Source organism: Bufo gargarizans, chromosome 11 (genome assembly GCF_014858855.1).
Source record: "Bufo gargarizans isolate SCDJY-AF-19 chromosome 11, ASM1485885v1, whole genome shotgun sequence".
NCBI lineage: Eukaryota > Metazoa > Chordata > Amphibia > Anura > Bufonidae > Bufo > Bufo gargarizans.
This window is the reverse complement of record NC_058090.1, coordinates 52547420-52571515: the sequence shown is the minus strand read 5'-3', so window position 1 is coordinate 52571515 and position 24096 is coordinate 52547420. Positions and strand designations below refer to the sequence as shown.

Below are 24096 nucleotides of genomic sequence, written 5' to 3'. Positions count from 1 at the left end.
CAGAAGACTATGAAACCAATAGATGGCTCTATTGAGTTATGAACAGCGCCATCTATTGGTTTCATAGTCTTCTGACAAAACTATTAGTCTACTCTTGTCAGAAGACTGTGAAACCAATAGATGGCGCTGTTCATAACTCAATAGGGCCATCTATTGGTTTTCATAGTCTTATGACAGCTGAAAAACAAGATTCTGCTCAGATGCAAAATAACTTAGAATTTTACTGGTTCTCAGTCAGATGAGAGCTGGTTTGGAATATCTCAGTGCACAAGGCTGCCATTGTAAAGTATGCTGACTGTTATCTGTCTCATGGATAGATTGATGGCTTACACATACAAACCGGATTCCAAAAAAGTTGGGACACTATACAAATCGTGAATAAAAACTGAATGCAATGATGTGGAGGTGCCAACTTCTAATATTTTATTCAGAATAGAACATAAATCGCGGAACAAAAGTTTAAACTGAGAAAATGTACCATTTTAAGGGAAACATATGTTGAATCAGAATTTCATGATGTCAACAAATCCCCAAAAAGTTGGGACAAGGCCATTTTCACCACTGTGTGGCATCTCCCCTTCTTCTTACAACACTCAACAGACATCTGGGGACTGAGGAGACCAGTTTCTCAAGTTTAGAAATAGGAATGCTCTCCCATTCTTGTCTAATACAGGCCTCTAACTGTTCAATCGTCTTGGGCCTTCTTTGTTGCACCTTCCTCTTTATGATGCGCCAAATGTTCTCTATAGGTGAAAGATCTGGACTGCAGACTGGCCATTTCAGTACCCGGATCCTTCTCCTACGCAGCCATGATGTTGTGATTGATGCAGAATGTGGTCTGGCATTATTTTGTTGAAAAATGCAGGGTCTTCCCTGAAAGAGATGACGTCTGGATGGGAGCATATGTTGTTCTAGAACCTGAATATATTTTTCTGCATTGATGGTGCCTTTCCAGACATGCAAGCTGCCCATGCCACACGCACTTATGCAACCCCATACCATCAGAGATGCAGGCTTCTGAACTGAGCGTTGATAACAACTTGGGTTGTCCTTGTCCTCTTTGGTCTGGATGACATGGCGTCCCAGATTTCCAAAAATAACTTTGAATCGTGACTCGTCTGACCACAGAACAGTCTTCCATTTTGCCACACTCCATTTTAAATGATCCCTGGCCCAGTGAAAACTCCTGAGCTTGTGGATCTTGCTTAGAAATGGCTTCTTCTTTGCACTGTAGAGTTTCAGCTGGCAACGGCGGATGTGCCATCCGCCGTTGCCAGCTGAAACTCTACAGTGCAAAGAAGAAGCCATTTCTAAGCAAGATCCACAAGCTCAGGAGTTTTCACTGGGCCAGGTGGATTGTGTTCACTTTTCTGGAAGTATTCCTGAGCCCATTCTGTGATTTCCTTTACAGTAGCATTCCTGTTTGTGGTGCAGTGTCGTTTAAGGGCCCGGAGATCACGGGCATCCAGTATGGTTTTACGGCCTTGACCCTTACGCACAGAGATTGTTCCAGATTCTCTGAATCTTCGGATGATGTTATGCACAGTTGATGATGATAGATGCAAAGTCTTTGCAATTTTTTGCTGGCTAACACCTTTCTAATATTGCTCCACTATCTTTCTGCGCAATATTGTGGGAATTGGTGATCCTCTACCCATCTTGGCTTCTGAGAGACACTGCCACTCTGAGAAGCTCTTTTTATACCCAATCATGTTGCCAATTGACCTAATTAGTATTAATTGGTCTTCCAGCTCTTCGTTATGCTCAAATTTACTTTTTACAGCCTCTTATTGCTACTTGTCTCAAATTTTTGGGGATTTGTTGACACCGTGAATATTTGAATCAACTTATTTTTCCTTTAAAATGATACATTTACTCGGATTAAACGTTTGATCTGTCATCTACCTTCTATTACAAATAACATATTGACATTTGCCATCTCCACATCATTGCATTCAGTTTTTATTCACAATTTGTTTAGTGTCCCAACTTTTTTGGAATCCGGTTTGTACCTGGCTTTTGGCATATAGCCTTTGTGTGGTTATCTATTGTATGTCGTACATAATAGGAATCTAAGACACATCCAGCTATCCTCTCAATGCTGTTTCCAAACCATTTTTATGGGGTTTCCATCAATTTCTAACCTGTTTTTATGAACCAGACACCCTCTTCTCCGAGCAGGGAGTGCCTGGGGTTCTCCCATTAACTTCCATTGTGCACGGGTGCTCCGTAGAACACACAAGCATACCGATGTGTTTGGCCAGAGCATCGGAGCACTTTGGTGCTCGCTCAACACTAGTGTGGGATCCAGACATGGGACCTCTATCTATCAGACACATAACGACTTTCATGGTATAGCCAATGTTATAAAGGGTCCCACCTCTGGGTCCTGTACCCGTTGAGAGATTAGGGCTCTGTCTCACAGTACTCCAACAATCTCAAGAATGAGCAGCTTCTAGTCCTGAATTGGTATCTAATTCCAGTGAATTCTTTGTTCATGAGATTTTTTTTGTTTGTGTCACTCTGCCCAGCACTGACCAGTATGGTTTCTATTAAAAATCATGTACATTCAGTTTTGGGAAACCCAGCTTTTTCATCAAGCTTTTTTTTTCAATAAATAAGCAAAACTTAACTGAAAATGTCTAATTGATTTGTGTGTGAAAGCATAATGTTTATATTAGGTTATGAGGTTATCTAGTCTTCAAGCTGTGCTATGAATTACAGCAAGGGCAGTGGTTTGTTGATTTTTAACTTTTTGGGTCAATGACTTATAGTTGCTTTAGGGCTTAAGGTGGTCATACACATTTAGTCAATGAAAATGGAAAATTTCAACAAAAAGTTGGGTGAAATTTAACAATGAACTGTTTTAGCAGACCAATGAAAGACCATCATCATCTAAGTGAAGTTTGTTTTGGGGGGCAAAAGATCTTTCTTGGGAAGATCATTCTTAGAAAAGTCACTCTTCAATCGCCTGATGTAAATGAACATGTGTGGCCAGTTTGTAACGGCCAATGTGGACTAAAATGTGCCAAATGGTCGTGCAATGCACTATGAAATTCAACATTGCAATTGGTCAAAGAAAAATATCTAATGTCTTATGGCTTAACCTTATTGTTTGGTTGAAGTTGCAAAAACAGGTTCACAGGGCAAATATCTAATAGACAGCCCATTGTCATATCTTGGGAAACTGCAATATACCGTAAGCTAAAATAAGAAAAAACATTAGAGCCAGATCCAGGTTATGTGGCAGCACTGGAGCTTGACATCTAAAGCATTGATTCCAAACCTCTTCTGGCTTCTCAGCAACGTTAGCATAGTACAGGTGGTGTGGAGCCACATTTCATAATAAAATGACCATAAGGCTCGTTTGACCTTGGATTTGATGCAAACGATGCACCAAATGCTGTGGGGAGGCTGTGCGTTAACCGCCTCCCATTTTAACAGGCGGCCGCACTGACGTTTTTGCACTGGGGTTTATCTTCTGAGACTATGCCAAGAAAGGACATGTAATTTCTTGGAGTGGTATTTTCATGAACCCTGCTGGAAACCATGCCAGGTGTCTACTTGTCATTTAGCTTCATTCAGTGGGGCAAAACGGCAAGCAGGTCTGCTACATTTAACTTGAAAAAACCCCACCTCTAGTTCTGCCACAGATTACTGTATGCAGGGGCCTGTGTGAACAAGCCCTAAAAGATGATGTAGCTTTTACCCAGTGATATTTTGCTATATGAAAAGGGTTTAACATATACTGTACCAATGGCAAGGACAGCGCTTAAAGGAAAACCTCTGGTAAAATAGATATCCTGGGGTAGATTTACTAATCCGGTTTTAATATTTAGACAGTTTAGATCATGCAGTCTGAAGACAAGTGTCACGACCCTTGGCTAGGTCGTGACTCTGTGTCTGCACGTGCGGTTGCCTTTGGCAATGTGGTTTGCATGTGAGGCACTTTTCCTTGGATGTGGTGTTTCCCCATTTTGGTATGCACGGGGTTAAGGTGTGCCTCCTTATATGTTGGTGTGGTAGAGCCTGAGGTAAGTTTGATTTTGTTGTCAGTCTGTGTAGGAGCTCTGCTCCCTGGCTGAGTGTCTTGGTCTGTGTGAGCCACCCTTATTTGTTATAATGCCACGGCGGGGTATAGGGGAAACCCCCCACCGTACAATGTCAGTGGCAGTTACGCCAGATAGCAGGGAACAGGGAGCAGGTCACCACCTAACGCAACCCTGAAATCTTCCTAGACTCCAAGTGCATGAGCCGCCCCAGAAGGTAAGGGGGCTCATGCTCACCAACCTAGGACCCTAGGTATCCCTGCTATGCCCTAAGACTGAAGACAGGGCAAAGACCACCCATTCATCCAACACCACGGATGAATGGTCTCTCCAGAGGCCCAGTAGCTGGCAGGGTGCAAGACTTTAGGAGAAAACAGTACGGCAGGTAAATAGCACAGCAACACAAATGCTATAAACACTTACCTGCCGCAGCCGAGATGGAAGGACGGCACAGACGACAACCCGGACCTCCCTGCGGCTACCAGATGCAGGGGGGCACCAGGCTAGGAAGCACACAGTCTTGCATTTTGCTTAAACCCCTCTGGGAAAGCAAGCCCCTTCCGGAGCAAACACACCACAACACAAACCTCCAAACAAGGCCCACACCATAACAACGAACACCAGGGTGGGGGAGGGAAAACAGAAACACACCGGAGGGGACACACAGACAAAGCAAGGTAAACAATATAACAAAAAAGGGTGGCTCACACAAACCAAGACATTCAGCCAGGAGCAGAGCTCCTACACAGACTGACAACAAAATCAAACTGACCTCAGGCTCCACCACACCATTATATAAGGAGGCCTGAGGTCACACCTAGCAGACACACCTTAACCCCGTGCATACCAAAATGGGGAAACGCCACATCCAAGGAAAAGTGCCCCACATGCAAACCACGTTGCCAAAGGCAACCGCACGTGCAGACACAGAGTCACGACCTAGCCAAGGGTCGTGACAACAAGCCAAATGTATGACAGTGGCTAGTATTGAGTGAATTGAAGCATCCAAAGTGGAATTCTATCTCCCGAAACCATACAGTAGACAGTGGTGGAAGCACAGCTCCATTCAAAGTACAATGGTCATGGTGGATTGTTGCATCTTAGCTCCCATTCATATGAGCTGCAATAATCCAGCATGGCCACTAACATTGAAAGCAGCTGTGCTTCTGGCTTAGTTAAAAGTGTTAGTACACAGACAACATCTGATTGGTTGGGGGCCTAGAAGTCAAACTCTCACAGATATGATATTAATTACCTTTCCTGAGAATAAGTGATCAATATGTGGAGCCTGGAAAATCTCTTTAAGGAGCAGGGTATAACATCTGAGAGAATTACTGAGAATTTGCACCACGCTCAATCTTAGGTAAGTACCAACTGTTACCATAACAAAGAAAAATATTCAAAATATATAAACAGTTCCCTGCTTTCTCTTAACCTCTCATCTCTCCATTTCTGGCAGTCTTATGTATGTTACTCACATAGTCATACTCCTGTAGCTTTTGTGCCCATTCGGATTAAACAGTCTTGGTGGGACCAGCAGATCGTCTGCATTGGACTGGCAGGGGACTGGAGGTTAAAAGTATTTTTCTTTATTTCATTATTTTTTTTTCTGGAAACCCACTTAAAGTTGCAGATATTGCTACACTGAATGTCCACATTTACAGACTATGTTCACCTAGAATGCTAGCAATGCAAACTCTACCTCTTAGAGGTTCTGTACATTTCCAATTAGGGGAAAACAGTGACAATATTTTGAGATATGGTAAACCTTTTGGATGACTACCTAAATTGCAGAGAGAAGTGGTCTTCTGTGGAGGTCCTCTCTATGGAATTGGAAATTAGAGAACAATGTGGCCATTAACAAGGATAGTCTCGGAGATATTTCATTGTATATTGTGTATTTTAGTATAGACCAACTAGGACTGATCTTTACAAGAAATACAAAATACAATTTCAAGTTGGAGGAAAAAGAAAAACATCCAGCAATCAAACTAAAAAGTAAGGAAGTACAGTAAGCAAGTGGAGATCCACAGACTGGAAGAACGACTGAGGGCAGTGGTGCCAGATAAACTATTATACAATATGTGATGTGGTTCACAAATCAATTACTATAGACATAATTGAGATGGCTCACCATGGTTCCCAGTGTATGTGTGAAAGTGGGAATTTGCAGTTATGTCACCACAGATGTCATTTGATCGATCACAAATCAACAAGCCCCTTTCTTATGTATCAGCCACACGTTGAATAATCTTAAATCGTTAATACAGGCTCCTAGCTGCACATACAGGTGAAACTCGAAAAATTCGAATATTGTGCAAAGTTCATTTATTTCAGTAATGCAACTTAAAAGGTGAAACTAATATATGAGGTAGACTCATTACATGCAAAGCGAGATATTTCAAGCCTTTATTTGTTATAGAGAGAGTCCTATATGGTTACTAGAGATAATGCAAATCCCCAAATGTCAATCAAGGGTTAGGAATAACTTATACAACTGCTGCACATTTTCCAAGTTATCATTTATTTTTTTATTTTTGTTGTAAGTCCATCAATGAGAGTTTTATGGATTCATCAGGATGGTTGCTCCTGCCTTCTGTTCAGCACAATGTGTTGTGCATTTTGCACTGTATGATTTCTGTTGGTTTGTGAATTGTATTTTTGTACAATAAATTGGTAACACTATGAAATGCACTGAGTTGTCAGCTTTCTGTAAAATATTCAGGATCGGTCCTCAATATGAGATTGGCGGGTGTCCGATTACCGGCACCCCCGTCAATCAGCTTTGAGTGCCGCAGCTTACCAAACTCAGTTTTGTATGTTGCATAGCGGCTGTGCTTGGTATTGCAGCTCAGCTCTGTTCACTTAAATGGGGCTGAGCTAAGCCTAGGCCACGTGACCGATCAACCCGACATCACATGGCATAAGAAGAAGCCTAAACTCCCGCAGAGAGCGCAGCCTCTTCGTACAGCTGATCAGCAGGGGTCCTAGGAGTCAGATCCCCACTAATCCTGAGGAAAGGTCATCAATATGGAAATCTTGGAGAGCCCCTTTAATTCCCCCCCCCCCCCCGAATTAAACATTGATGGCCTGTCCTCAGAATAGATCATTAATATCAGTGGGGTTCGACTCCTGGCCTCTCTGCAGTTCAACTATTTGAAAGGGAGCTCGGCTGAGCACTGAGGTCTCTTCATAGTACACCAAGCACAGTGCCATACATTGTATAGTGGCAGTGCTTTATATTACAGCTCAGCCCCATTCATTTGAATAGCACTGAACTGCACAAAGGCCATGTGACCAGTGGACATTATGGACATTATATCACAGGCCAAGGAAGAGGCATCTCATTGCTGTACAGCATGATCATGTGGTATCTGAGTGGTATCTCAGGATCTTGCTGCTCAAGTTGATCTCTCATTGGACAGCGTTAGAGCGGAGAAAATTCACACCCATGTAGGACCACCCAGTTAACAAAATTAGTATAGAAAAAGCCTAATTTTTATATCTGGTGCCCAATGGCGGATTAACATAGGAGTGTTCGGGTCAGCAGCCCCTGGCCCGGCATCGCTGGGGGGCCCAATGCCAACCCGAACGCCAACTTACTGCGGCGGGGCACATGAGCACATAGTTCCCTGCCCAGCCGCCAATTACCACCATAGGCTTCAGGCTTAGTAGGCCTATGTGGTAGTATAATCCCGTCACAGGCGTGCGTGATTACATCATCGCCGGGACACAGCACAATGAAGATTGCACGCCTGCGGCCTGCCTCACCATCCCGGACATAGGTAAGTATTAGCTTTTATTTTATTTATTTTTGTGTGTGCCAACTTTGGGGGGCAGAGGAGGACATGGGGGCAGTGTGGGGGCAAATTACTTCATGGGGGGCAATGTGGGAGCAAATTACTTCATGGGTGCAGTGTGGGGGAAATTACTATGTAGGGCAGTGTGGGGGGAAATTACTATATGGGGCAGTGTGGGGGGAAATTACTATATGGGGGCAATGTGGGGGAAATTATTATATGGGGCAATGTGGGGGAAATTATTATATGGGGCAATGTGGGGGAAATTATTATATGGGGCAATGTGGGGGAAATTATTATATGGGGGCATCGTGGGGGAAATTACTATATGGGGGCAATGTGGGGGAAATTACTATATGGTGTCAGTGTGGGGGAAATTACTATATGGTGTCAGTGTGGGGGAAATTACTATATGGTGTCAGTGTGGGGGAAATTACTGTATGGTGTCAGTGTGGGGGCGTTGCTTTCAGGGGACATTCTTTTTGGGGACACTATACAGGCATTATTACCTGGAGCACAATATAGAGTGTTATTATTACTGGGGGCACTCTTCTAGAGGACATTATAGCTGCTGTAGACACTATAGGGACCTTTGGGATAATTTATCAAACTGGTGTAAAGTAGAACTGGCTTAGTAGCCCATAGCAACAGATTCCACCTTTCATTTTTGACAGCTCCTTTGGAAAATTAAAGGTGGAATCTGATTGGTTGCTATGGGCAACTAAGCCAGTTCTACTTTACACCAGCTTGAAAAATGACCCCAATTATGAGAAATCTAATGTGTCTGTGTAACAAACTCTGTAGAGACTAAATGCGGCTGAAAGAATTTGTCATGGCGTTCTGGGTGAAATGGAGATGTCACTTCATGTAACAGGTATGTGGTGCTGTGTTCTCCTATATGTAGAGCTGGCTCACTACTGTGACCTGCGTCCCATCTTTTCCTCCAAGTTTTTTATATCATATTCATATGCATTTTAAATTTGGCAACTAAAATTTTAATTTGAAGATGTCACCTGCAGTCCTATGTAACAGCCCAGATAACAGTGATAACTTTCTGTGTACAGATAATGTAGTAGATGTCACCTGCAGTCCTATGTAACACCCCACATAACACAATAGTTCACTGTGTCATGTAGGGTGTTACATACGACTGCAGGTAACATCTATGACATCTGTACTCAGAGTTATGAGATGGTGGGGGTTTGACTCCTGGCAAACCCACCAATAAGCTGTTTGAGGAGACCACGATGTTCCAGTGAGCGTTGCAGCCTCTATGCCCCTTACCAAGCACAGCTCTGTCCATTTGATAACATTGTGCTTGGTATTGCAGCTCAGCCCCAATCACTCGGATGGGACTGAGCTGCACCTAGACCATGTGACTGATGAATGTGATGTCATATGGCCTAGAAAGATACTGTGCCGCTCACGAAGCACCGCAGCTTCTTCATACAGAATTATTTTTTTACTAAAATGGAGGGAAGGGCGTATCATGCACTTAATCTGCCCCTGCTGGTGCCATAATTAGGAATAGCAGGTGGAAGGGCGCAACAAGAAAAAAGAAAAGTGGATACAGTATTAGGGACAAGAAAAATACAAGTAAATATGGTATTTCATAAATTTTTATGGGGCAATGACAGGTCCTCTTTAAAGGGGTTGTCCATGGTGGACTTAAAAAAAAACAAATCCATCACCTACAGCCAGACCTGCAAAAGGAAGTGTATTTACTTCCTTGATACTAGCTCTGTGGTGCTCAAAGCACAACTTTGGGCACCCTCCATGGTTAGTACCCAGTAACCCCCCCTTTGGCAAGTATCACAGCTTGTAAACACTATCTTTCATTTCTTGTTAGAATTTTTTTTTTTTTTTTATCCATTCTTTCTTGTAAAAGTCTTCCCGTTCTGCGAGATTCATGGGCCGTCTTGCATACACTGCTCTTTTGAGATCTATCCACACATTTACAGACGTTCAGACCAGGGGACTGTGAGGGCCATAGTAAAACCTGCAGTTGTGGATTTTAAAGTAAGTTTAGGATCATTATCCATTTGTAGAAGCCACCCCCTTTTTACTCAAGCTTTTTTACACTTGGTTTTATGTTTCTTCCAGAATTTGCTGAAATTTCATTAAATCTATTCTTGTCTACCTGTGAAATGTTCCCTGTGCCATTGGTTACAACAGAACTCCAAAGTATGATTGATCCACCACCGTGCTTAATGGTTGAAGAGGTGTTCTTTTAAAAAAATTCTGTGCCCTTTTTTCTCCAAACATACTTTTGCTCGTTGTACCCAAAGAGTTCAATTTTAACCTCAACAGTCCACAGGACTTGTTTCCAAAATGTATCAGGCTTGGTTAGATGTTCTTTTGCAAACTTCTGATGCTAAATTTTGTGAGGAGGACACAGGAGAGGTTTTCTTCTGATGACTCTTCCATGATGGCCATATTTGTGCAGGTGTTGCTGAATGGTAGAACAATGTACCACAACTCCAGAGTATGCTAAGTCTTCCTGAAGGTCTTATGCAGTCAAGCAGGGGTTCTGATTTGCCCTTCTAGCAATCGTACGAGCAGTTGTCTCAGAATTTTTTTCTCTCGACTTTCACTGTTCCAGTAAACTGCCATTTCTTAATTACATTTCAAACTGAAGAAATGGCAACCTGAATACGCTTTGCTTTCTTCTTATAGCCTTCTCCTGCTTTGTTGGCTTCAACCATTTTCAGAGTTTTAGGCAGCTTCTTAGAAGAACCATGGCTGCTGTGCTTTTTTGGGACAAGGTTAGAAGAGTCTTGGTATTTATAAAGCTTTGAAATTTGTATCACCTGGTCTTTCCTAATGATGATTGTGGACAAGCCTTAACCCTAACAGGCTATTTAAGGTGCAAGACCTTGGTCAAAGTTATCTGAGCACCCAAATCTTCTTTGATTCTCATACTTTTACAGTGAAGTACTACTTTCCTTTTTTCACTCTAAAATTGTACAAAACCAAAATAATAGTGATATTGCTTAAAATGTTAGTATTTTATCTTCAACTTGCTTAACTGTTCACAGTAACAGAAATTTTGACCGGGGGTGCCCAAACTTTTGCATGTCACTGTATGTGTGTAAAAGTACATTAGGGGGTTGCCTGGCATAGGTTGCGACATTTGAAAAAGTGCTATAATCTAGGTCTAATCTCACTTTTAGCTCTTAAACATAGACCACTTTGAAAAGTGGCGAGGAACACTAAATGTTGCAAAATTTGACTAAATGTCACAGAAAACGCCACAATCAGCATTAAAAAAAACTGATGTATGTGTCACGACCCTTGGCTAGGTCGTGACTCTGTAGTTGCATCTGCGGTTGCCTTTGGCAACGTGGTTTGCATGTGAGGCACTTTTCCTTGGATGTGGTGTTTCCCCATTTTGGTATGCACGGGGTTAAGGTGTGTCTGCTAGGTGTGGTGGAGCCTGAGGTCAGTTTGATTTTGTTGTCAGTCTGTGTAGGAGCTCTGCTCCCTGGCTGAATGTCTTGGTCTGTGTGAGCCACTCTTATTTGTTATATTGTTTCCCTTGCTCTGTCTGTGTGTCCCCTTCGGTGTGTTTCTGTTATCCCTCCGTCACCTGGTGTATATGTTGTTTTGGTGTGGTCCTTGTTTGGAGGTTTGTGTTGTGGTGTGCCTGCTCCGAAAGGGGCTTGCTTTCCCGGAGGGGTTTAAGCAAAAGCAAGACTGTGGGCTTCCCAGCCTGGAGCCGTCCTTCCATCTCGGCTGCGGCAGGTAAGTGTGGATAGCATTTGTTATGTTGCTGTGTTACTTACCTGCCGTACTGTTTCACCCATAGTCTTTCACCCTGTCAGCTACTGGGCCTCTGGAGACGCCTGTCATCTGTGTCGTGGATGTACAGGTATTCTCTGCCCTGTCACCATCTGTAGGGCAATGCAGGGATTCCTAGACCTCTAGGCACGTGGGTATGAGTCCTCTTACCTTTGAAGGGGGCTCATACAGCTAGGAGACAAGGGCCTGTTGAGGGAAGCTTTAGGAGGTGACCAGCTCCCTTTTCCCTGCATTGTGGCCCGTTAGCTTAGAGCAATGTGCGATGGGGTGTTCCCCCACTCCCCGTCGTGACAGTATGTGACTTGATAAATGTCCCCCTTTGTATGAATATATGGAAAACATCAGACCCAGAAAATGCTTCTTTTTTTATTGAAGAATTATCTACTGAGATTTAAGGAACCTTCTAGCATATGAATGGAAATAGCAATGGCAGGGCAGTGTGATGATCAAATAACAGACCCGTCATCTGATAAAATCTGCAGCGCCCTGACAACCGGTTGCTAGTTGGCCTAGAGGAAGCCATTGATACTTTGAAACTCACCATATCCCTGTATGAAAGTAACAGAACATTTACTGTGACAAAAGGAATCTATCCAGTCATAACTTTATATCGGGGAACTGTAATATATCTTCTTTACACACCAATACATTTTGTGGCAGAAAATTTCTGCAACTGAAAATAAGTTGTTTCGGTGGGAAGCACATGGATTTCTGCAAATCCCACTCAGATGAAGGCACCCTTAGACACCATGCGCAACACAAGCACATTCTGCATTGCCGTCAGGGGCTCAGGCATTAGTACTTTTATATCACACAGAATCTTATCCTAGACATAAAGGGGGTCATTTATTATAACCGCTGTGCTGGCCTCTACATAACTTCGGTGCAGCATCCGCTGGTCTAAATCTACGCAGGCTTCCTTGCTGGCTCAGATTTTGAACATTTTCTACACCTAAGGCCTAGTTCACACGAATGTTTTTTTTGCGAGTGTACGGGACGTTTTTTCGTGTTCCGTATACGGAACCATTCATTTCAATGGTTCCACAAAAAAAACGGAATGTACTCCGTATGCATTCCGTTTCCGTATTTATTTCCATTCCGTTGAAAGATAGAACATGTCCTATTATTGCCCGCAAATCACGTTCCGTGGCTCCATTCAAGTCAATGGGTCCGCAAAAAAACTGAACATATACGGAAATGCATCTGTATGTCTTCCATATCCGTTCCGTTTTTTCTGAACCACCCATTGAAAATGTTATGCCCAGCCCAATTTTTTCTATGTAATTACTGTATACTGTATATGCCATACGGAAAAACGGAACGGAAAAACGGATCAGAAACGGAAACACAATGAAAACAAAAGACGGAACAACGGATCCGGGAAAAACAGACCGCAACACACTTAAAAAGCCATACGGTCGTGTGAACTAGGCCTAAAACAGGCGTAGAAAATTATAAATGAGACGGGCCTGTCGGTCTGCCCCTTTCCCCGCCCATGCCAAACTCCCTTTTTTTAGACCTGGCGTGAGCGGGTAAAATTTGCAGAATGTGAAGCAAATAACCTTTGTGCCGCAATCTGTGACAGATATATGCCAGAAAACTGGCATATATGAGTTGGTAAATGACCTCCAAAATACTTACCCCATGCCACCTAAATTTTGTCTGTTCCACCCAGGCCCTTTCTGATCCTGCTTCTCTTTGGGTAGGCTACAATCTATATGAAGAAAATTCACCCTCAGATTGCGGCATTCTAGAAGGCAGAATTTAGCATTAGGAGGCCAATCAAACCTCAAACCCCCCAGTTCTTCTCCTGTTCTTTGTATACAAGACGGTAATGTCATGGTGTACCGCACATGACTGCTGACGCCTATCCTTGGCCTCAGAAGTCACATGCCACACACCTCAACGTCACTGCTGCAGTCTCACGTACAAAGAATAGGAGGAGAATCGGAGGCGCTGGAGAAATCGTTGAATATAGGATTATTTTTTAGCTTTACATAATTTACTGATATTGAGCTAAGTTTTAAATAACTAAGACCCCCCCTTTGAAGGTCTGTTCACATGAGGTGTACACACATGCGGAAAATCCATGGTGCACTACAGTACCAGGAAAGTTGAAGCCTAACATTCAATTGTGACTGCAGTTTACTACAATAATATTCCCCGAGGTACCCATAGAGCTCCAGGAAACTTACATTTGGCATTTTCTTCTACGCGGTGCTTACAATGGATGTGTTACTGTAAACCGACACGGGAACACTCAAGCATAACTTTTTTACCTTGCCTACCTGACTCTGCAATGGGGGGCACAGTAAGTAAAACACAAGTGGTAGGGGACTCCTGGATTTACTAAAATCATGATGAACGCCAGCAGCTTAAAGTGATTGGCAGTAGTAAACTCTAACTTCCCTGTGATTCAACCCATTACCTGTGATGGACCTGAACGAAAGAGAGCAGAAAGTAATTTCTTTAACACACGTATATGTATTCAGATGTCTTACTTTCAATCAATGTATTTTTTGTCTGCAAGGCGCACCTGATGATGAAGCACACCCAAATACAGAGGGTAGACAACGTTATATGTGTGTAATACTAATGGTAGTAGGAGAAAGCTTGCTGTTGACACAGAGTCCATGTTAGGCCCTGTGGGCAGAGATGGAGGCATAGATTGAAAGCTCTGCAGAAAAATCCTAAGCAGTGGCATAAAAACTATACACTGAACCCTTGAGAACATGCCACCATTAGACAGGGCTCTACGTGGGCACAGTATAGCTACATGTAGTAATGTCACTTATCTTTAAGTGACAAAAAAATTCTAATTGTTCATCGGTCCTGATGGTGAACAGATGTCACTTGTCATGCCCTTTTGAGGGCTCCTTCTGGGTAATGATCTGGTAAAGGGTTTCCCGGAAATGTTTATCTCTGGTCAGGTTCCTGGCGGCTTCTTTGAGGCTCTGTATGTCAGTGGTTTCAGCCGGAGACAATAAGAAAGAGTGCGAGTGCCTCACTGAAAAAAAAAAAAAGAAGTGAACGTAAAGCTTAGCTGTGAAAAGTAGCGCAAAGGAAAGGTGGAAGAGATACCCACACTGTTATATAAGTCACTGATGTCGTACTATGCATTACATACATAATGGTAGTGATTGAACAGTATGGTCAACAGCCCTACTTTTTCTTTGCATTAGTTTCTATAGACATGCCACAAATGTACAGAACTTAAAGGGGTTGTCCGGGTTCGGAGCTGAACCCGGACATACCCTTATTTTCACCCAGGCAGCCCCCTGAGGCTAGCATCGGAGCATCTCATGCTCCTATGCGCTCCCTTGCCCTGCGCTAGATCGCGCAGGGCACGTGCTCTTTTGTTTATCATAACACACTGCCGGTTAGAAACTTCCGCCCGGCAGTGTGTTCGGTGACTTCACCGGCTCTGATGGGCGGGCTTGAGCGCTGCCCTAGCCGTTTTACTGGCTAGGCAGCACTAAAGCCCTCCCATCAGTGCCTGTGACGTCACCGGGCTTCATGGCAGCCCCATGGAGAGCCCGGTATGTCACCGGAACTCCTAAAAATGCCTTTGCCCTGTGCGATCTAGAGCAGGGCAAAGGTGAGTATCGGAGCATGAACTGCTCCGATGCTCTTGTCAGGGGGGCTGCCTGAGTGAAAATGGGGATATGTCCGGGTTCAGCTATGAACCTGGACAACCCCTTTAAAGACTATAGACATCTTGGGGGCAATTTTTTATGATTGCCTTTTACTCATTTTGTGCTAAAAAAAAATTTTTTATTAGCCTTTATTAAAAATGTTCAGCTGTTCTGAGATACAGGGTTAAAATTCTGTTCTGTTTGAATCTCGTCATTTGACGGCTCATGTGCCCTGACCTCTTAAACACTCATTATAGCTCAATTCTTATCAAACTGATATGAATATGGCTTAATTGTTTATGAGGTCAGGAAATCAGAGATTTCTACATGAGCCATCAGCTTATAGGATACAAAGGAAAAAATACTTTCTTTCTTAGTTCAGTGTAAGATAAGATAAGAGATAAGATGCCTTTATTGTCACTGTACAATACAATGTAATACAATGAACAATACAATGAAATGTTGTTTGGAGCAATCCTAGATGCCATGGACAGGGGAACAAGAACTGACATTTAAACTAAAGCATTACACTAGAAAAAAAACAAAACATTCCACTAGATCAAATCATATAAAAAAGCCTCCGTAGGTGTCCATAGCCTTTAAGTGCACCTGATCACTGTGGGATTGAGAACATACTTTATGACCTTTGAAGGCCCAGTAGCTGTTCAGGACACATCCAGCAAATACAATATACACAAACTACAAATTTACAGTGAAACGAATAGACTGTGTTCGCACATCAGGTAATGGTGTGACAAGGAGCGCCACCTGATTAGTTGGTGGAAATCTTACTACAACTGCTTCTATGGAAAAATCATCTCTTTACTCATTCAAACAACTAGATCGTATCTGGGAGTTCAGAGTATGAGGAGTTACACTGGGCATCATGTACTATCACCAGTTTTATGCTGCCATATCTGATGGCAGCATAAACTGGCGATAGAGACCCTGATGAAACCGATGGGTCACTTACCTGAATATTCTGCCTCTTTTTGTCTTACATCACCTGAGAACTATCATCCTTTCTTCCTACGTGAACATAACTGTGTGACAATCTTTTTATAAAACTGGTAATCTCCCCGCTATGGGCTTCATATATTAAAGCTGGCTAGGAGTTAAGGCTACTTTCACATCAGCGTTTTTCCTTTCCGGTATTGAGATCCATCATAGGGTCTCAATACCGGAGGAAAACGGTTCAGTTTTGTCCCCATTCATTGTCAATTGGGACAAGACTAAATTGGACAGAACGGAATGCTCCAAAATGCATTCCATTCCGTTTGGTTGCGTTCACATGCCGGACAGAAAAACGCTGCAAGTGCGTCATGGGATGCAGAACAAGACAGATCCGGCATGAAACACAATGTAAGTCAATGGTGACGGATCCGTTTTCTCCACACAAAAGAAAACAGATCCGTCCCCCATTGACTTACAATGGTTTTAGAGACGGATAAGTCATTGCTATTTTAGAGATAATACAACCGGATCAGTTCATAACAGGTGCAGACGGTTTATGACGGAAGCGTTTTTGCTGATCCATGACGGATCCAGCAAAAACGCTGATCTGAAAGTAGCCTAAAACTAATATTTTTCCTCAAAGGAACAGCAGGTCAGCTCTCATGTTCTAAACTGCATAAGTGAAAATGCAATGTGACCCTATGGAACAAGGCTTACTTTTCCTTAAAGGAAAACTGTCACCGACCCGGATTAAAACGAAGCGTCAGATGATTGACATCAAGGGGGACTGGGCGAGTTGGAGGCTCATTAATATCAGGACAGGGCCTTGTATTGAGCAGACTCCTGGGCTCAGCTTGTGTTGCAACTGCTCAATACTAATCTTAGCAAAACAACTGGCCAATTTTACTTGGGGTCTGCCACCAATTTATGCTGCTCTCAGACCGGGCAACATAAAACGGGGGGCACATTCCCTTTACGAAAAAGCTAGCCTTGTTCCATAGATTTCACGTTGTATTCTTCTTGTGCAGTTTAGAACACGAGAGCTGACCTGTGGTTCCTTTGGGAAAGATAATCAGCTTTATCTCAGAAACTGTTTTAATATATTATGCCTGTAGTGGAGTGATTACGAGTGTGTGAAGAGATTGTCTGCAATCAGCATGTTATAGAGCAGGAGGAGATGAGCAGATTGATATATAGGTTTATGGGAAAAGATTTTGTAAAACCTTTAATTTTATTAATTTAAATTCCTGCTCATTCTTGGCGTTGAGGTCCAGGAGCCGGTCCTATCAGTGACTGACAGCCGCCCCTCTATGACTGTGTATACAGAGAGAGCTGTCAGTCACTGATAGGACCGCCTCCTGGACTTCAAAGCCCAGAATGAACAGGAACTTAAAGAGGACCTTTCATGGAATTCTTTTGGTTTAAGTACCTTTACTTGCGTAAGCCGTCCATGCTGCAGACCGCAAATTGCAGTACCAGCGGTGTGAATCCCGAATAGCTCCGCAATCCGCAATATATGTCAAAAGATAGGAAATGTCCTATCTTTTGTGACGTGGAGGCAAAAGGACATGGAAGAGCTTCCGTAGGATTCCGATCCATGCCTCCATTTCGTATCTTGCGGATTGCTAAGGAGAGTCTGTCTTCGGTCTTCAGCGTTCTACTGAGCACTGAAGACATCTGTGTGTCACAGTGAGACAGGCAGGATGGTGGGCAGTTATAGTTAGGGCACGTGTACATAGTCAGGGACGAGGGTAGTGACAAGAAGCAGGCTGTAAGCTTCTGTATGTTACACACAGGCGTCTTCAGCGCTCATTGGAACTAAAGACTGAAGAAAGATGTTCAGAACTTTGCTAAGAAGACTCCTTACATTGTTTTCTAGTACAAAGAAACAACTTTCTCAAATCAAGTATATTACAAAAATGTTTACCATCCCGGTCTGTACACTGTATACAATAAACTGAAACGACAGATACACTTTGAGACAATTCAAGAGGGATAAGTAAGGTTTCATGCACATGGCAACATCCGATTATCAGTACGTAAAAAATGGATTCTTGGAAAATGGATAGTATAGCTTCTGTGCATTCTAGTTTGTTCTCACCCATATCGACTAATAGGGCTGTTCTCATCCTCAAAAATGGACAAGAATAAGAACTGTAGTGTGATTCTCAGATCAGGCACCCAAAACCATGAAAAAACCGCATGTCTGCATGGCCGCATTTAATTACGAGTCAGTGTGCTATCTGAAAAATACTGTTGTGTATTTACTGTTAGTATGTGTTACAAATTAAGGTATTTATTTCATTACTGTCTGATCTGTAGATGTGAAAATATTGAAGGAAAGCTGTAGATATAAATTCATTAAATTATTCATGTAAATTCCGACAAATATTTCAACAAAATCTAATTAAGCAAACCCCGTTACTCCATAAAGCTATACAGTTATTTTTTACTTTTCCTGAATGCCATTTTGGATATCACATTAATTGCATTAAATCCACACATCAAGTTCGCTTTTTCACATTAAACCTGAAGGATAAAAATGGAGTGGATGGGTGAACAGAAGTGTTGGCATGAAAAGGGTTACAGAGGGATAATCTGTTGACCATTTTCTGCCAAATCCTGTTGGGCACGCACCTGTCAGGGTCGCTGCCCGCTGCCAAATAAGAGAGAGAGTGGTCACACAGCATACTGCATATTTCAGCTTCTGCTATAAAAATCCTAAATCCAAATCCTAAATCCAAATCCTCCCAGAGGCCAGGAATTGATAAACGTGAAAACAAACATGTCAGTGTGCCTCCCCCATACGCGTGCCGTGCATAATTCTCTAATGGTGAAAGCATATGCGTGTGGTAAGAATGAAGATCACTCTGGGCTAGGTTTATATGGCATATAAAGTCTACCAACCTCACTTAACATGGAATAAATACAGTCTGTAAATGTTCACATATGACTACGATTATGATTTCATCTCTCATAAGTATGCCGATTAGCTCATACCAGCCAAACCAGAGACAACATGTAGTCAGCATTGTTTTGGGGTTCATCAGTACAGATGGTGGTTGGCCAAAATGTTTAAGATGCTGCAGCAACTCATCCTGCCAACCAGTACCCTGCCCGGTACTTATGAGGGGCAAGATCCCCGAAACAGTGCTGTGTACAGATGGAGGTCTCTGGTTTGGCTGATATGAGCTCACTAGCATACTTTTTCCCCATGAAGCGTTGTCTGAAAAATAAGTCTCCATACACCGCTGTGTCTCTTATGTGAAACAATACCCCCTGAGCCATCTGCTGATGTATGGAGAACTGAATACTAACCATCGTATTTTTTGCCCTATAAGACGCACTTTTGTCTCCTCCCAAAGTTGGAGGAAAATGTAAGTGCGTCTTATGGGGTGAATACTAATGAGCACTTCCATTATGGACGCGCCTATTAGTACAGGAGGACCGGGAAGCAGTGAATGCAGCGCTCCCCAGGCTCTGTACTCATCGCTTCCTGGTCCTTCTTGGCCATTTGCTGTGCTGTGACTGCGTACAGTGTGCGGAAGGAAGAGCAGGAGAGGTAAGTTGGTTTATTTTTTTTCTCTGATCTGAGGGTCAATAACATGGAGGTCTGATCTGAGGTCTGATTAATATTGGGGCTTATTAACATGGGGTCTGAATAGGGGCCTTATTAACATTGGGGGTCTGATCTGAGCTCTGATGAAAAACAATATTTTTTTTCTTATTTTCCTCCTCTAAAACCTAGGTGCGTATTATGAGAAGGTGCGTCTTATAGGGAAAAAAAATACCGTATATAATTTTTTTTATCCCGAAGCCTCGTGCCTCATTTCTTTTGGGGGGAGGGAGGGTGAAAGGTCCATAAGGGACACCATATCTACAGTTTTATGGTAAAAATACAAATGATATGTTAAAATGCTTTAACTGAAACATAGAAGAATGAAAGCACAAAAAGCCCACATGGTCCATCTCACCTGTCTTTATATTATTTTGTTTTTATTTATCTCTTAGGATAGAAATACAGTGGAAGAGATTTATCAAAACCGGCTTAGTTGTCCAAAGCAACCAATCTGATTCCATCTTTCATTTTCCAAGGTAGCTCTGAATAATTTTACGTGGAATGTGATTGGCTGCTATGGGCAACTAAGCCGGTTTTCCTTTACAACAGTTTTAATAAATCTCCTCCAGTATGTTTATCCCAGACACGTTAGCTAATGCTAGCCAGATTTATGCTGTAAGTGACCTTAAAGGGGTATTCTAATTTCAACAAATCTGTGGTATTTTTTTGTATTATGAAAAGGTAAACATATTTTCTGTATAATTTCTCAACTTGAAAACTTTGAGGAATCGATACACAGAGTATATTAAAACATTGTACACCTGTTCATTATTGAATGACCTTTATTTGCAGAAACCAGAATACTGCTTGACCAGTTTACAAGTGAACATCTGTGTTGGCCCCATGTTCATATGTGCTGAGAAAAATAAAGTTTAAATATATGCAAATGAGCCTCTATGAGCAATGGGGGCGTTGTCGTTACACCTAGAGGCTCTGCTCTCTCTGCAACTGCCGCGTCCTTTGCACTTTGATTGACAGGGCCAGGAATAGCGGGATGATGTTTTCACTGCCTGGCCCTGTCAATCCGAGTGGAGAGTGTGCAGCAGTTGCAGAGAGAGCAGAGTCTCTAGGTGTAGCAGTAACACCCCCATTGCTCCTAGAGGCTCATTAAGCAACCTGCGACTTCTTTAACATTCACAATGGCTGGTATTTGTAGTCCCACAAAACCTGAAGCCCTTAGTTACTTACTTATGATGTTCTGATCATACCAAAATCCTTACATTCTGTAGAATAAATCATGTTAGTCGGTGACTCACAGCGAGAGAAGTTTGGCCTCTGTTGGTGAAAGCGGCAGCTTTTAATGCGTCTGTTGGCTGATTTTGGCACATATACAGAGTTCTTCATTATTGCAGGCTTCATTGCTTCAATCTCTGAATTCCTAATGCATTCTTCAAAAAACTCTACAGAGAATTCAGAGTTAAGCGTTAATGACAATTTGGCTGAGCGCTCCCAACCATATTTCACAAGGGTCCAGCTCTTTGTACTTGTTGACTCACTAGGCTACAGTATAATGGATGCCATCTCCCTATAGTTTTCCTGAGCTTGAAAGATTGGGTTGAAAGCATCAAATGGTATCAACATGAGTGCTCTCTGCTCTGCTAAATTGCCCAAAAAGACTTGCAGCATATGACCCGCAAGGGTTTCTTTTGAGCAAGAACACTTGAAGTGATGTAGATGTACATTTTAGGACCTTTCATAATAAATCTAGAAATATGCACACAGTTGGTAATCAGGTCTTCCTGGTCAGGGTCGTACTCACCATAGATCCTAAAGGGAAATTACCTGGTGGGGGTCAGTGACCATTGGGCCACCCAAGCTTCCCTTACTGGTGCTGTCCAAGTACATAATGATCTGATGCTCTCAGCAGTAATTGATGCTGGGAGCTTAGGGTACTCATGTATTTGGCTGGCGGCTACTCATGTTCCTCTGAATTCAATTGTATGGCTGTCCTCAGAATACTGCAGCAGGGCATGGGAGCTAGACAACTGGAGGAGGACAGAATGTGCAGCTACAGATGGCCACCACAAAGGACAGCATCTAGTGCTGCACATGGTATTTAGTTATGTGGGGGGCAGTATTTTGTTTTGCACTATGGTACTGATGACCCCGCCAACTTGTGTATCTATGGCACTTGGCATTTGTACCACTGAAATCTTCTAGTTGGTTGATTCGTGTAGTAATTGTTTTTAAAGTGCCAGTTCATTTAATTATTATTTTATTTAAGCCTTATGTTTTATACCTTTTTTCATCAGTGTGTATATTAATCTCCAGTTGGAAAGGAATAAAGCAGGCCCATTCAGGGATCAGCGGTGGTCCCACTTTAGAGAGAAACGCCCTTGAATGTACTATGGTTACATTAGAATGTGGATCCTTAGGCTACTTTCCCACTCGCGGGGGAACAGCCTCACGCATCCGTGCTAACACTAGCCCACCGTGCCGCCGGAAATCCGCTCTGGCCCCATTCACTATAATGGGGGCGAGCCGGACGTCCGGCCGCAGCACGGCAAACAAGCAGAGAGGCGGCCGGACAAAACCGCAGCGTGCTTGTCCGGCCTTCTCTTGGCATGTTTGCCGTGCTGCGTCCAGACCTCCGGCCCATGCCCATTATAGTGAATGGGGCCGGAGCGGACTTCCGGCGGCACGGTGGGCTAGCTTTAGCACGGATCCGGCAGGCTGTACCCCCTCCAGAGCAGCCGGCCGGACCCTGCTACCGCAAAAGTGTGAAACCGGTCAGTGAGTGGGGTGAGAATGTCACAGGCAGTGCATCTTGCATCCTTCCTAAAAAAAATAATATTTATAGCACTTACATTTTAATAATTATTTTATTATAATTTTCAATCCACTATCAAACAGTTCTGCCTAAACGTATGATAAGGACCTTTTGTGGAAAAGCTATACCTGTGCTCTCCACCTAACCTTCAATAACATCTCCTGCCATCAAATCTGATGACCTAATGTGAAATCTTGAAACAGCTTTTATACTTTGAAGTACAAGCTTACAAGACTTTGTCTACCTTACACTTACTCTTCAGATGACCAACGTCTGCCCTCATCTTTTCCTCTTTGTCTTGGTTTAAGATAGTGGAGTTCAGGCCAGCTTCAAGCCGACGTAAAGCATCTTCTGCTTCGTGAAGCTTCCGCTCAAGGTCCAGCTGAACCTTCAACTGCAGCTGATTCAAAAATAGAAATGTATGTTAGTCAAGCTGTGACTGGTCTCATGTACTGAAGAACGTCCACACAGCGCGGGAGAGGATATAACAGCTATGCTGTGAAAGATCCATTAAATTATACACAGAATATCAATAAATGACACTTGGTCAATCTACTGCAGAACACTCATCTAATACCAGCTACACTCCATACTCCAATTACACACCAAAAAGGAGCTGTTAGTTTCGAATTTCGAATCTCTGTGTGCATATAATGACGATATATGTAAGTGATTACGATATTAGAGCGAAAGGACAAGTTTATTGGAGAAAACTGTACAATCCAAAGGAGGCTCTAGTACCCTGTTGTGCCACCTCTAGCTTGGATACAGGATGAGATACGGTCGGCATGGAGGCATACAGGTTCAGAATGGATCCTGCAGCACATTTGCCCACAGATGTTGCAGCTGGACCTGTAAAATCTGCAAACTTGTAGGTTTCTGAAGCTGGCGTTCAAGTTGGTTCCATAAATGCTTGATCTGGCGACCAGGCAGGCCAAGGAATTGTCGCAATCTGAAGGAGAAATTCCTGGGAAACCCTTGCTGTGTGTAGGTGAGTATTATCCTGCTGAAAAATGCTGCTTGGATGCCCTGCCATGAGAGGGAACACATATGGCTGCAGGATGTCCTGCACATATCATTGAGCTGTCAGTGTCCCTCATATCACTACTAGGAGTCATATGCGATGGGTCCCCAGATCATCAGACCAGCAGTTAGGGTTGTGTGTCGCTCCACAGCAAAGGCAGGATTGAAGCGCCAACCACAAGGCCTCTATACTGGAACCAAATCATTGTGGGATCCTGAACAGAACCTGAACTCATCGCTAAAGGCGATACGACATGACAGCAAATGAAGATGACGGTGGCTGTCTGTCAATGGCAGGACATATAATAGGTACCGTGACACCAAATTTCCTTCTGCTAACTGCCTGGAAGTGGTTCGGGCAGAGACTGGGGTGTGTAATGAAGTTGCCACCGGTGTATGGATGGTGGAAAATGAAACTGCAGGAGCTACTTATGCTTGTTAACAG

At 43.0% G+C, this 24096-nt stretch overlaps 1 protein-coding gene across 1 annotated transcript in view; it reads right to left on the bottom strand.

Annotated features, from left to right (window-relative positions):
• Positions 1-14220: 14220 nt before the first annotated feature.
• Positions 14221-24096, bottom strand: part of PLEKHD1 (pleckstrin homology and coiled-coil domain containing D1) — a 31206-nt gene continuing 21330 nt past the window's right edge. The window contains exons 11-13 of the mRNA XM_044272608.1: positions 22884-23028; positions 21115-21258; positions 14221-14657 (exon numbers count right to left, since the gene is read on the bottom strand). Coding sequence (XP_044128543.1) covers positions 14500-14657; positions 21115-21258; positions 22884-23028 — 447 coding nt within the window. The 3' untranslated portion in view covers positions 14221-14499. The remainder of the gene's footprint in view (positions 14658-21114; positions 21259-22883; positions 23029-24096) is intronic.